This window comes from Anas platyrhynchos, chromosome 7 (genome assembly GCF_047663525.1).
Source record: "Anas platyrhynchos isolate ZD024472 breed Pekin duck chromosome 7, IASCAAS_PekinDuck_T2T, whole genome shotgun sequence".
NCBI lineage: Eukaryota > Metazoa > Chordata > Aves > Anseriformes > Anatidae > Anas > Anas platyrhynchos.
Genome location: NC_092593.1, coordinates 1,154,614 through 1,169,412, shown reverse-complemented (window position 1 = coordinate 1,169,412; position 14,799 = coordinate 1,154,614). Strand labels below are relative to the sequence as shown.

General features: G+C 48.6%; 1 protein-coding gene across 2 annotated transcripts in view; it reads right to left on the bottom strand.

Moving 5' to 3' along the window:
* ACVR1C (activin A receptor type 1C) overlaps positions 1-13,512 on the bottom strand; it is a 34,795-nt gene extending 21,283 nt beyond the window's left edge. The window contains exons 1-2 of one of the 2 annotated variants that reach the window (XM_027458599.3): positions 13,349-13,512; positions 447-677 (exon numbers count right to left, since the gene is read on the bottom strand). In XM_027458599.3, the coding sequence (XP_027314400.3) occupies positions 447-677; positions 13,349-13,418 (301 nt within the window). In that variant the 5' untranslated portion in view covers positions 13,419-13,512. Of the gene's footprint in view, positions 1-446; positions 678-2,518; positions 2,902-13,348 lie in introns of those variants that run through there. The other variant, XM_072040687.1, reaches the window with a different exon arrangement.
* Between the last annotated feature and the right edge of the window lie 1,287 nt (positions 13,513-14,799).

The following is a 14,799-nucleotide window of genomic DNA, read 5'->3' as shown; positions in this document are numbered from 1 at the left end:
ACCACCAATTTGCAGCTGCAGTGGGTTGCTGATCCATGCCACATGAGAAGCCCCTGAATGCCAGCCAAAACCTTCCCAAGATCTAAACTAATGCCAATTCAAACCACAAACTCACTTAAGATGCCCCAGCCTATAAAGATCTGTAAGGTGATAAGGCTTTTTCCTCCACACACCTCCTTTTGTCTTCATGGTTAACAGCTCCTGGGATACAAAAGACAGTGTCTGGAAAATTTAGGCAATGCAACTAGTTTCCTTTTTCCCAAACATAGTCACAATTTAGTTTTTCCTCAGTTGGGAAAAAAATAAAAAACAGCTTTTGCTTTTACAGCCAGCTTTTAAAATCTTAATTAGCTGCTCTCACAGCCGTGCTCTCTGCCCAGTGTTTCTGCAGCTCCCATGCCATCACAAAGCACTCGCATATCACTTTGCATTCAGGCAGTACGTACCTATGGGCAGGCGGAGGGTGATGTTGTTGCAGAAGTCTGTGTAGCAGCACTCGGTTTTTGTGATGTTTTTGGAACTGTGGCAGAAGACTTGAGCATTCAGCTCCGGGAGGGAGACACAGGACTTGACCACTTCTTCCTTCCCGTTGGTCAGCATGACCGAAGCCCAGCACGCTCCCTCTGTCTGGCAGGTGAAGTTCGTGTGCTCGCACAGCTGGCACACACACTTGAGACCTGAAAAATACAATTCAATTTTCCATGAGAAGACTGGGGTCACTTCGCCAAGGCTGGCCCTTTGCTCAGGAGCACCCGCGGGTGGTCAGGTCCAGGCACGACCAGCAGGAGCCCACGCTGGTCAAGGGGCTTGGGGCAGCAGGAGGCGCCCAACAGCAGATGTCTCCAGTACCCACTGCTGAGCAGCATTTGAACCGTGTGCCCTCAGTCACAGGAGAGCTTACAGCATCTCTCCCGCGTGGTGGAGAAGATTGACAACCCTGAACAAGCTTCTGGGGAAGCTGTCTTCTGCTTAGATGGGGAGACAGAGATTCAAGTCTTCAGCTCTTACAGACTTGGTGCAACATCTCCTATAAGTCTCACGACAAGCACATGTACACACTGCTCAGTTTCAGAACGTATATTTAGACACAGCATTAGGTACTGAACTTGAAATAATATCAACAGCCACTGTTTATGTAACTATGGACTTCTCAAAAAAGCATTCATTTCTCCTCTGTGCCAGCCAGGCACCTGCGGGCTTCCAACACACAGCCTTGCTGGAGAACCGTCTGGCTCGGAAGAAATGGGATGAAGGAAGCACCGAGGCACAACGGGACGTTCTGGCACGCACCTCCCTACAGGCACACACAGGCAGCAGCGACAGACTATTCTCCCCCACATCCTCTGAAACGATCCACTTTTTTCAAACGTGCAAATAGTTGCCCAATTTCTGTTTGTGCAAAAGTCAGGTGTCTGCTAAGTATTACGTGCTTTTAACCATATCTTCATGTGTTTTTATCTGATTTTGTAAAACGTTTAATCAGTAACTACTACATTGAAGATGCTTAGGGATATGGTTTGTAGAGCTTAGGGATATGGTTTAGTGGAGGACTGTTAGTGTTAGGTCAGAGGTTGGACTCGATGATCTTGAGGTCTCTTCCAACCTAGAAATTCTGTGATTCTGTGATTTTCAGGCTTTATCGGCTCTTTCTTGGAAGGGCAGGGAACCCAAACCATATCATCTCAATGAAACACTGGATGCTGACAGGTTTTTTGCCTCCCTTGTTTTCTTCAATTGCTTAATAACAAACAAATTTTTCTCTCTTCAGGACAAGGTTAGGAACCCATATTAGCAGTGATATGGTAAGCAACGCATCTTAACCTTGGGCTGAATGCAGTTTCTACAGGAAACCCTTCCTTAACTGCACTTCATATGATTATTTTGTTTGTGGGAAAAGGAAAGGGAAAAGGAAAGGGAAAAGGAAAGGGAAAAGGAAAGGGAAAAGGAAAGGGAAAAGGAAAGGGAAAAGGAAAGGGAAATTAGAGTACAGAGACTTGACCTCTTCTTTTGACTTAATTCCTACCCTACCACAGGGTCCCCAAAATGCATTCTGCATGCCTTCACCAGGAAGGCCACCACCTTCAATCTGCAAGATCAAACACTGCTCAAACACCGACAGGAGACAAAGTCTACAATATATATATCCAAGCATCCATTCTGTTTCTTTGGGAACTAGGTGAGGGTATGGAACAGTTTTTCTTCTACTGAACAATAACAGACATCTCAGAAAGGAAAGTCATGAGGTGACTAGAATCTAGAAGGGCCACCAGGAACAGAAGAGCTTTCTCTGATTGCTAACTAGCGCTCAACAAGCCAGTGCAGGCTAACAGATGATGCATTTCTTATTATGTTGCATTTCCCTGTCCACACTGGGAGCTAAATCAGACTCTGCCATTGCCCCAAGCTGGCAGCTGACAAAAGATTAATTTCCATGAGAGTGCCCCAGCCCTCTGTGCAATATGGATATGTGGATAAGTGTCCCACATTCGTGTGTGAGGACGAATGCGAGGTGACCTACAGCTGCAGCGGGACTAACGGGGACTCGCAGCTCAAGCAGCCTCTTCGGGTGAGCCAAGAAGCCCTGACAGATGTCAGTATGAATCCCATTTTTGTTTCTGTAACACTATTTGTTTTCTTTACAACAATCTTCATCCTATGCTACCCTTCTGAAATAACAGCTTGTAGTGTTTATCTTCATCTCGGGCCCGCAACAAACTTCCTTGGCACCATATGTTCATGTTTATCCTGGATGCAGGGTATGCCAGGAACCGTATCACTGCGTGTCTGTTTCAGTGTTCTCTCTGTGCAGGGGAGCGAGCACAATCACCCAGCAACAGGAGCAGGTGAATCTTCGGTAAAGACATAGTCCTGGAAGAGATGCCAGGAGCAAGACTCATCAGGTCCAAAGAAATAAGAGACCTGGCAGAAGAGAAACAGACATCGTCATCAATGCTGCAAAATAAAAGGATTACTTGAGGAAATGAAAATAAATGACTGTTGCAAGTGTCTTCAGTGATTCAGATATGCCATTATGCTCTTTTCCCCCACCTTCTCATGGGCTAAAAATAAAATAGGAAATGGTCTTTCCAATGTCATCCACAGCAGATAACTGCTTTATCTATATCCTGACATTTTGTGGATTGCTTGAAAGGAGAGCTAATCAAAACTGTCACTGCGGTTCCTGAACAGCTCCAAGGGCATTCCTCTGAGCACCATGAACACAGGATGAGAAAAGAGTGTCTAAGAGGCTCTGCAGCCCCACTTTGACCAAGCTAAGATTGTCTCTTATTTCCTGAATAAAAGGTCTTTATTTCTTCTCCCTCGAGCCTGTCTGCAACCAGGGGTGGCTGGAAGTCACACGTGCAGACCAGTCTGACGATCAGCTCGCTTGCAGGGGAAGCAATGAGTGCCACCACAAGATCAGTATTTCCTCCTGCTGTATTCAGAGACTGCCCGAAAGAAAGAGTCTAGGCCCATTTTTCCTATTTCTTCTGAATATTTTGCTTGAAACTGACTTGTCCAATTTACTGCCCACAACTGAAAGTTCACGAACCTATGGAAATAAGGGCTATTCCCCACAGAGCTGCTTCTGCAAGAAGCCATTATACTAAGTAGAACAAAAAGAAAAAGCTTTTTGGTAAATATTGTCATTACAGCCCAACCACAATGTCATTGCTTCTGAAAGTGAAAGCAGATGACCAGCTGGGAGGAGCCGGGAAAGGAGCACAGGGAACTCGATACTTCCAGAGCATTTTTTTGCTCTCTGGAGACCACGAAGTCCTGGAGCCCGAGGCAGCTCTACCAGCACTCCTCATTCAGAAATACCAAGCATGCAGAAGTCACGGAAGATACACACGAAGGTTTGATGGGAACACTAAGTTCAATTTGGAAGAGACACACAGAGAGCAGAACTTGTCCACACCCAAAACATTACATCCTACAAAAACATTACAACATGCGTGTGTCCTGCCACACGAGCACTGCTGCCTTTTTCAGCACTCCTTTGGAAAAAGCTGTGAACCGCTGCTCTAGCAAGAGCAGTCTCCAGCCAGTGCTTCCCAGTTCCTTCCAGCTCTCTGTTCTGGTCCCGACTCTCAGCCCATGCCCATCCCCACCTCCCTGTCCCATTCACCCCCCCTCAGACAGCTGCAGGCCCCCACTGCCATCTCGTCACAGGGACATTGTCACGGGACTGCCTGCAGCTCCCCTTCATGGCACCCTCTGACCGCCTCTGCTCCTCCCAAGAGGGCTCACGCTCACAGCTCACACCCCACCACTTCCCAAAGACTCATTGAAGCATCCTCCCAGTCCACACGTCTCTTCCTTCACCATCTCCCAGCTCCGGCTTTACTCCCCGCTCTCAGTCACTCTTTCTTTCCTACCAGGTTGCCAGCTGCAGAATTAGCCCCCTCGCCCTGTCAGCCCCCGTTTCTTCAGGCTCAGTCCCATCACTGCCCACCACGCAAGGTCTGGTGCTCTCCCTGCAGGGCAGCGCAGCGATGTGCTGGCAGGCTCCAGGGAGAGGTTTCCCTGCCTTCAGCAACGTCCTGCCGCTCTGCACCAGCCTGCAGGCCAGCTCCTCCAGCCGAGGCTCCCTAAAGCCAGGTGCCCCGGGATGGAGCAAGTCTGTGCTGAACTGGAGCAGCAGAGGGGTCAGCAAGAACGAAGGCTCAGCACATCTTTGTTACTGACCAGATGCAAAGGGGCTCTACTGAGGCTTGAAATCTGCACTGCCTCCTCCCTCCTGCCTGCATTTCAGCTTTCCCTGGTGTTGTGTCTTCTGCCACAGCTCACCTGAGTCTAAATGCTGCCCAATTTCAAGCCATTGCTCAAACAACAACCAAAACAGATACATCTATTCAGAGACAAGATTAGAGTCTGCATTGTGAGCAAGATGATACTCTTTCTTCCTAGAAAATATACGTAGATCACTTTTAAATGCAGTTCATCCAGAAGCAGGTATCCAACATGGAGAAACTTAGAAAAAAATTGTGTTTGGTAGACATTACAATAAGAAGTGCCTGTCAAGTGTAACAGTCTGAAATTACGGGTAAGTGATAATGTCACTGATCTCTTGAACAGTCATCCATAACGTTTACACAAGAAGGAATAAATATCTCAAAAACTGATAGAAAAAGAAAAAGAAAAAGAAAAAGAAAAAGAAAAAGAAAAAGAAAAAGAAAAAGAAAAAGAAAAAGAAAAAGAAAAAGAAAAAGAAAAAGAAAAAGAAAAAGAAAAAGAAAAAGAAAAAGAAAAAGAAAAAGAAAAAGAAAAAAAGAACAGACATGCAAGATTCCCCAGATACCTGCCTGTACTACTGGCTAATTTCTCCTTTAGAGATCAGGATAAAATACCCAGAGTAGACTCAAGCATCTGACCTCGTTTCCAACATTTATGTACACCAAGAATCCGCTGCTAACAGAGCAGAAAGATCACCTTAAAATACAGCCACAGCAGTGCATGGCAGAGCAGCAGCCCTCAGCCCTCGCCACATCTGTCACAGCCTCGTGCAGCCTCCCCAGCCTCCCCCCCACCAATGCTCAGGGACAGGCGACTCGCTGGAATTGGTGAGCTATCCATGCTGATCCACTGTTTGTGACAACCTCCTCTATTATCCTTCTCTTTTTATGAGAAGAAAAAAAAAATGTCCATATTCATTGGCTACATGAAGTCAAGCTCTCTCGTTACACAGCCTCACAGTTTCTGCCCTCCTTTGCCCCACGGCTGTCCCAGATGGGCTGGCAGGACGCTCACCGCAGCCCATGGACCAGGGGCAGCAGACCACAGACCTGCCCTGCTCATCATACCCAGTGCTCGAGCTGACCTCGCTCCTGAGCTGTGCTCCCTCCTCCAAGCCCCCGCCTGACAGCACGGCAGTGCCAGGGCTGCTGAGAAGGCCCGGGGAAGGCAGGCGGTGCTGCTGGGGTGCTGCCGGGGTGCCATGCCACTGAGAGGTGGGACAAGGGGATGGCGAAGGAGTTAAAGGATCAAAGAGGCAGGAGGAAAATGTGTTCCCAACATTTCAAAATAAGGCACTCAACGCAGTAGCGAACGTGACTCCGTTATTTACTCAAGCGTGACAACATTTCCCTTAACGCATTGCATTCTCCCGTTGAGAAACTGGGAGAAAGTGGACAACTGAAACACTTCCCAGCCTCGCAGAGCTATGCCAGGCATCCAGGCAGGGTTGCCAACGGCTACCGGGAGCTCCCCGGGGCTCCCTGGACCACCAGTCCCCCCGTGCCCATGGGCAGGGAAGCAGAGCCAGGGATCCCGACGGCTGCACGTGCTGCCTCCTGCCCTCCGCAGAGAAGTGTGGTGCTTGTCCAGACCCACACCGACAGCAGGACAAACAGACAGGTTGCTTCACAGACCACAAGGAAAGAAAGTTTTAGATACAGAGACCACACAGAACAGGTGTCCCCTCTTTTAGAACTTTTAAGCCATCGGTAGTTTTTAAGGATTTTTTTTTTCTCCCGTTATTGCAATAGGAATTGAGGCTATACAGTGATTTCTTGGATGAGACCCGCTGTGAATCAAAGACAGAATTATTTGCTCATCAGAGCAGAAAGTAACCTACATGACTTATATAAGAAAACAACATTTTTTTTTTTCTTTTTAGTTTTCAGGGCAACCTTTAGAAAATGCACAGAACAGGCAAACACCCTGTGAACCTAACTTACGCAGCAGGAAGAACTGAACCAGCATTGGATTCCAAACAAATTAACACAAAGATGCACAAAAGGTTTTTTTTCTCTCAAGTGTCAGCTTCAAATACATGAATCACTAGATATCTAAGGAACAAGAATGATGTTACATGTAAACAACAGATGGAAGAAAGAGTTTAGGCACCAGCTTAATGAAAGCAGCTAACAATTGAAACAAGTAGATGGATGTAGTGCAACTTCAAAAGTTAAAGGGAAAAAATAGAGCACATATTTGGCATAAACTGACTAATAGTGTGGGGCTAGAAGTATAAGCTAAGAACTACAGGGAAGATGGAACTTGCTACCTCCTCTGGACCACAGGCTTCACATTTAATACTGACTCTTACTGTATAGATTAATGCAGCATTAATCTTCCATTAAGTCATAATCCATCCCTATCCACAAAAGTCAGCAGTTTCACATTGTGACTACAGGGCAGGAGAGCATTTTGAAATGAAATTTGAAAACAAACATCGACGACGTGAAAAGGAACTTTGCTGCCATGAGGCAGAGCTGTTTCCATCTTTTAACCGGGTGTTATCCTGTTTATCTTGTAAGAGCCAAGATAAAAGGTATGGAGAAAAGCTGTCAGTTTTCGCAGCACGAGGCCGTTATCTCTGCAGAAATGCGTGGTGCTCAACGAGCTCCAGTGATCTGGAAAGGGGCACCGATAATGAAGCAGTAAGACCTGCTGAGGACAGAAAAATTACACCTGACTTCAGAGCATCGCAAAGGAACCTCACTGTGCCGAGCAACCCGCAGCCAGAGAGTGAAACCAGAGGGGAGAGGACCAGGGCTGTACAGCATCTCACTGTTGCCACAGGGAAGGCTGGCCATCAGGAGGTGCCAGCAGACCCATCGCCACCGCCCAGCACGTGGGGACAGCCCCAGCTCCACTCTGAAGGGCACCGGGAGCTGGGAGGAGGCACCGGGCAGGTGGCAAGGGGGACGAGGAATTTAGAAACTAGGTTCTTCTGTGTAGCTTCATGCAGAAACCTTGCATCATATTGAGAAGACGAATGGGATCAGCCGATCATTGTTTCCCATACCTCAAAAGCTCCAGGCACCACAGATGTTCTGGACAGTAATTTTACAACAAGCAAGAAGCACTCGTCCCTTCCATTCCCCCTTGCCCCTTCCCCAAGAGGTCTTATTGCCGACATTTGGGAGGCAGTGTTGGCCTGTTCAAACAAGCTGTTAGACAAATTCACTTCCACAAACAGTTTCACAGACACTGCTATGCACAGCGGTACGGCACCTGCAGTCCCTGACCTGCGAGAGCTGTGGGTGCCAGCTGCGAGCGCGTCCCCTCCTCTCCTGCTGTGGCTGCCGCAGGAGCAGCGGTGGCCGCCTGCTGCCTTGGGCCAGCCTGCTGTGGCCAACCTCATGCTTCCCACGCACCGCCGTGAGCTCCGGGTGGAGGAGAATTTAACGTGCAAATATTGACCGAAATCTGCAAGTCTTTACACGCAGCTCGAAATGCTTATTTCCCTCCCAGAGCACTGCGCCTGCTCTTAAGGGCAGAGCTCTCCATTTCCTACAATAAGCTGCACTGATGGAAGCGATAACGCGATGCTGTCAGTTTATTTTCTTGAAACTATTTCTTCAGAAGAGGAAAATAGAGCCTTGAAAAATGACAGCTCTTTAAAAAGTCTTGCTGTTTGGACTGCTATGAAATATATGGAAAAGCACTCTCTCTGGAGAGGACTCTGGAAATAAAACTTATTAGGAGCAAGAGTAGATTAAAGGTCCATTATGTAAACATCCTGCAAAAAGGACTGATATCGGACTAGAAAAAAAAAAATAGAGAGCTGTTGGGAAAAGAAAAGTAATTATTCCAGAACAGAGGAAAATGTCCTAGAATGAGGGATATTAAATAGTCCCAACGTTTTCATTTCTGAAAAATAGGTATGGAAGTGCTTTTAGTAGTACGTGCAAGTATCTTGATTTTGGAAGCAGGATACTGAGTGCTCGAGTCCCCACTCTAGAAAAGCTTAGCAACCATGACAAAGCACAGTGGACAGAAACTGAGGGCATGCATTAAAATTAATATCAGCTGGGCAGGGCGAGGGCAGCCCAGTGAAATTATTTATTGCTGCAATAAGCTGTGAAAGGACATTCACTCACTTCTCAATAGCTTCAAATGGACAAGGCATCCTTTGAAATGTTATTCTTCGTGAAACACCAGCTATGCGACACAACGCTAAGGTAACCGGCAAGATCTGGTGCAATACAGCACAGGCCAAAAGCGGAGGCAGAAGCCTCTGCTCAGCCTGCAAGGCGCCGAAGGGTGCTGTGGGACCGGGGTGAGGCTGAGCCCAAAGGCTGAGGTGCCATCCAAAAAGGAGAGCTGGTGGCACTGAAAGGCAAATACAAGCAGTGCGTGACAACAGCTTTAAAAGTTATTTCCCATTCAGGAAGTCACACTGATCTCTCTATTGCCACACAGCTCCTCTCCAGTCAAATGCAGCCTGCTTCTTCACAAAGAGTAGATGTTGCTGGAGAATGAATGAACGTCCCTAGAAGTCTGACTTTGAAGATGAAAATGTAAATGTTTCAAAGTTGCTGTAAATAAGAAGAACAAAGTATTTCAAAACAACATTTGGAATACTAAAATGTCTCTTTTACTTAACTGCCGTTGGTTTTGCACAATTCCATGTCATTCTGACGACACGTTTGCTGCTAGAGAAGTAAATGGGATGTGAGTTCTGCAAACACTGCTCTGATTACCTAGAATCAGCTTCCTGATAAAAATGGAATCAAGATAACCATCGACTTTTCAATGTACTTTATTTATTCTTGCCATCACCAAACTGAAGATGAACCAATAACAGAAAGATAAAAATGCTGACTGCATAAGAAAAACATAACTTGCAAAGACCATTTATTCTGGAAAGGAGCGCTTCAGAAGTTACATCCAGCAGCAAGAGGCAGCTGCGTCTGTGTGAAGTCTGAGCTGAGCACAGCCGCGGCTTCATCCAGCCCTTCTGTGGGAAGGGAACAACCTGCACCTCTGGGAGACACCGGGCTTGCAGCATCACCGGCAGCACTCAGGCCAGCAGAGGTGTGCTGCAGGGACAGACGCTGCCAGCTGTACCAAAGAGATCTGCATATGCTCGGATTCATTGGCATATGTCCAAAGTTGTCAGTACGAGCTGTGGTTTTTGTCCCTTCAAGGTATTCATGACATCTAATTTTAAGCATCTAACTTGGGCTTTGGTTAGGATGCTCTCTCTGCATGGCGCGCAGAGGCAGTGAAGGATAATTCAAAGCCTAATAGCTCTTGAGGTACGAGAGAGGAAATTACATTTTTTTAACAGGGATGGAGTTGTTAATTAAGTGTCTCTTTGCTATCATCAGCTCACTGCCCAACACTTCCACATCTCTGTTTGGTGAACGACCAGGTAGGTTATCAGAAACTTCCCTTCTCAGCCAGGCACAAGCTGAACACCTAGCCTACAAAGACCAGCAGGGAGAAGAGCCCCAACCCCTACACCCTCCAGTACCCGACACGGAGATGACAGTGATACTACCCCACCGCACCGCTGGGGTTTGGCATGACATCCAAGACCTCTTTTTCCACAAATTACAGCTGAGAGCTCTGACTTCTCAGTGCCATAACCCAAGAGCCCTCGAGGGCCTTGGGCAGTGCCCTGGCAGAGCCCTGCACCAGCAGCCACGTCCCGCAGCTCAGTGCCACCCCGACGTGCTGTACAGCGCATGTGGGGACCACACCGCCCTCGTTCCAGCAACGTTCCCCAAAACAACAAAATATCCCAGCCAGATTAAAGCCTAGAATAATCATCTGCAAGCAACTGGTAAGGTTCTAAAGCCTACTCCACTGAAAGTAGAACCAAATCACACCCACTCACCCCACATACAGCCTTTTATCTAACGTGCTGTCAGAATTATCAGCAGTCACCCTGGTAGCTTGCAGAGTCAGGATTTACGCTCAAGAAGGCCAAACTAGTTGACCATTAAGTACTTGTAGTTCTCATCTATGCTGCTTTATTAAAGCTTTTTTTATTATTAAAGATTTTTACTAAAAGGTATGAAAAGAGAGCTTCTGTAGCCCAGAGAAATGAGAAGAAAGCCTCATAGTGGTAATTTGTTACAGAGCAGCGAATTAAATCATTTAGTGGAGAAGTACAACTGCTTGCTGTTACAGGGCGTTTTCTGAGGACTTGCTATTTTTGACACTTGACAACACACGGGCTTTTTGATATTAGTAGTTAATAAGGAGTAAGCAAACCAAATTCTGCAGCTGGAATGCAGGTGCTTTTTGCAGAACGCAGCTGTCTGAACTTGTCAGTGAGACATCCACACGCATGTGCACGTGCTGGTCTGCAGCTCCGTGGGTGGGCAAGCACTATACCTACGCGTGCTCGGGACTTCAGGCTTTACATCAAGTTTACATTCTATAGGAAGCACTGGAATAAACAGACTGTGCTAAAAAATCAGCACTAAGACTCACAGGGCATTTGAGCAACTGCTTATAACAATGCAAGAACATTTTACGTTATGGGACAGACAAGAAGGCAAGGGTTTTGTTTTTTTCAGTTCAGTACTACTCATGTAGTAAGAGTCTGTGTAGAATAGTTTTATGCTATTTTAATGCATTTATCGTTATCTAGCAGCTTTCAATACCAATCTGTCTTGCTTCTCATTCTTAAGCAAATAAAAAGTTTATGTTACACCTGGCCCTAAGAAGCAGCTGCTTGTGCGTGCGCTCCCCGCTCTGCTTTCAGCTGTGCAAACCGATGGCACTCCCAGAGTTAGGGCAAAGAGCTGCCCTTGTCCTTTCACACCCAACTGAACATACAGGCATCTTCACTGTGCTTCAGGGATCGTTTACGGCATGCGTACTTTGCTTTTGGAAAAAAATAAAACGCATATAAGTGGGAAACAAGCTCTCACAAACTGAGAAACGTCTAAAGAGGCTCCTAAGAAAAGTGAAACAAGGCAATTCAGTGCCGAGCGCTGCCCAAGTCCCACATGCCTGCATGGTGCAGAGTAACACATTTCTTTACTGCAGTCCACACCCTTGACTCTGGTTTATTTGGAAATGCTACAGCACGCTGAGTGCTCCTGACTTGCCCCAAAACAATGCTGTGATGAGCACAGAAGAGAGTGCTAAACGTTTAATACAGCGCAGATTGAGATGTGGAACGAAGGTGTCAGGTGTACAGAGTTAAATCATAAGAAAAGCAGCACCAACAGAACGTAAATTTTGAGAGAAAGAATAGGGAAGAAAAAGTTTACCAGCGCGTGCTTAGTCACGTATCTTGATCAGGCAGGTTCGTAGAGAAATGTGAGCGGTGCAGTGCCGATGCAGAGCTGAACACCTGATCCAGCCCTGCTGGGGAGACCTGGACACCCTCCCTAGGTACGCGCAACTCCACCTGGTGCCCCTCTAAGGAACTGTGAGGAGGATGCTGCCTGTCCGGGCCCACATATGTGCACACCAGCCCGGAACTGGACTCTGAAAAGATAACTAACAGGGCAGGGAAAATGACGGACAAAACCATTGCTACTTAAGAAATCAAAGCAACGCGTGATCGCTGAATATGAACAACCAAAGCCAACGAGATCTGTTAGCGTGCTGGATGGTCACCAGAGGGAGGTGGGAAGGGCATAGTGGATATTGGTGATGCTTCACTTCAGGTGTAGCGGGGGAAAACAAGCATAGCATGGACTGACTGCTTCTGTGGTTCGCTTCCACACTTACATAAAAGAAATCCAAAGACAAGATGCACCAGATTTCACATCTCTTGGAAGAAACAAGGATTTACTGGATGTACCATACTGCACACTAGACAGAAATACTCAAAACCTCAACAGCCGAGCCTTGCCACTCCTCCCTTCCCAGAAGGGACTGTACGAGCACTTTGACATGGGAGCAGCAGCAGCCCTGCCCTTCAGCTGAGTGCTGTGACCACCTCTCTCTGCAACAGCATCACCAACATCAGCCAACTCCTGTGGCAGAAGCATTGAGAGACAAGGAAACTGGAGTATGGCTAAACAGAAGAATTAAGATCTGCTCTGGATGTCCCACGTCACCAAGGGAGAAGCAGCTATGACAGCGGACTTGAGACACTGCAGGCTCAGCGCCCCTGCCTGGAGCCCTCCAGCTGGCTGTGCACTTTGCCCCATCCGTGCTGCGATGGGATGGGACCTGCGGTACCCAGCATGGGGCATGCACCGGGGCCTCGAGCTGCCTTGAGCCCCCCAGGAAGGCCGAGCGGAGCAGGGGCTGCATGCTGAGGCACTCTCAGGGTGTGACCTGTCAGAAGCGGCTTGTGAAAACCCAGCCACCGGCAACTTTCGAGACACCGGTACCCAAAGAGCGTGTGTTGCAGCCCGCTCCGGGCCGGTCATTCCCCATAAATCCCAACTGACCTATTTCTCGCGCGCGCACGTTGGTCATAATTAAATGCATTAAGCTCCTTAACCTCCCGGGGAACAGCGCTGACCCCGGCCGGGCACGGCACAGCTGGGAGCGCAGCGGGACGGAGGCAGGGCCGGCGGGGGGGTCCCGGCCACGGAGCAGCCCCCGGGGCCGCGCATCCCCGCCCGTCCGCACCCGCTGCGGCTCCGCCACCGCCCCCAGCCCCAGCCCCAGCCCCGGCCCCGGCCCCTACCTGCGCACAGGGACACGGCGGCGCCCAGCAGCGGCAGTGCCCGCAGCGCGGAGCTCGGCGCCCGCCGCATCGCCGCGCATCCGCGCCGGGAGCGGGGCCGCAGCGGGAGGCAGCGGGACGCAGCCTGCAGCCGGGCGCCGGCCCCGCCGGGTCCCCGCCTCCGCCACCCGCCGGGCAGCTATAGCGGGGCTGGGCGGGGAGGGGCCGCTCCGGACCGGCCTCGCCCCTCCCGCCCGCCCCCGCCGCCCTGCGGGGCTCGGCGGCCCCCGCACCGCCCCGCACCGCCCCGGCCATCTCCCCCCCCGCGCCTTCCCGCAGCCCCCGGCAGGTTGCGGCGGCTCCTCCAGGTACACTTGTGGTTCTCCAACGTGTGAAGAGCTGTCAGCGATTCTCCGCTGCTCCCTTGTCTCTTCCACGTGGGGACCCTCAAAATAAATAAATAAATAAATAAATAAATAAATACATAAATAAATAAATAAACAAACAAACAAATAAATGCTTGCAGCCCCCAAAGCTCTCCACCGCACCACAAAGCCCCATGGGCTTTTAAAAAAGTACTTAGAGGCACCATCATAAGCCAATTACGTTTCGGCTATAATCAGGTACAAAAAAGGAGCAGACTCCATAGCCTGGATTGGCTTCAGGCGCTGCACTCGCCCCAGGTGCCTGGAGCTGTTTTAAGGGGAAGGCACTACATGGAGCCCCCTTGCCCGGGCACTGCTACACGCAGCTCCGGACTGCGAGCGGTGCCAGTTAAGCACCACTTTCCCTGTAGCACATTTTTAATGCTATTATTATAGATGTGATGGTAATGACATCTCTATTTAAGCCTTTTGAACAGAACATAAATTAGCGTGGTATCAACAGCACAAAATTCAGACTGCTTACAATTCATTTAAAAAAATGAACCTGACGTGAACTCAGGCACCCAAATAGCATTTGCAGCCACTTATTTTACTTTCCCTCAACCTCAGTTCCCTCTCTCAATCATTTTCAGAAGTTCATCAAGTAAAACAAATACTGTGGTATTTTACTTCCTTAACCAATCAGTTCCTTAGTCGTGCTGTTACGACGCTTACAACTTCTTTCTTTTCCCAGTTTTTGAACGCTGAAGTTAGTGGCATTGCCATGTTGGCCTGCTGCAGCCTACCTTGTTCTACCTGATTTTTTCAGCTGAGCTGGAAGAGGTTCCACAGCGATATTAAATCCCCAGAGGGAAAAAAAAAATCTCCATGCATCGATTTTATTCCTGTACTTTCCTTAAGTTCCTTGTTCAGGGCAACAACACTGGCCACACATGCAGCAAGGCCCTTCCCAGCTCCCAGCATTTCTCCTCCCCGTTCCCTGTGCCTCCCTCCAGCTCGCCAGCTCAGCCGCTTCCATCCAGCTCCACTGCACAGCTCCTGGAGGCAGTTACAGGAGCAGTTCCAGCAAGGCCCTGGTGCTTTCTG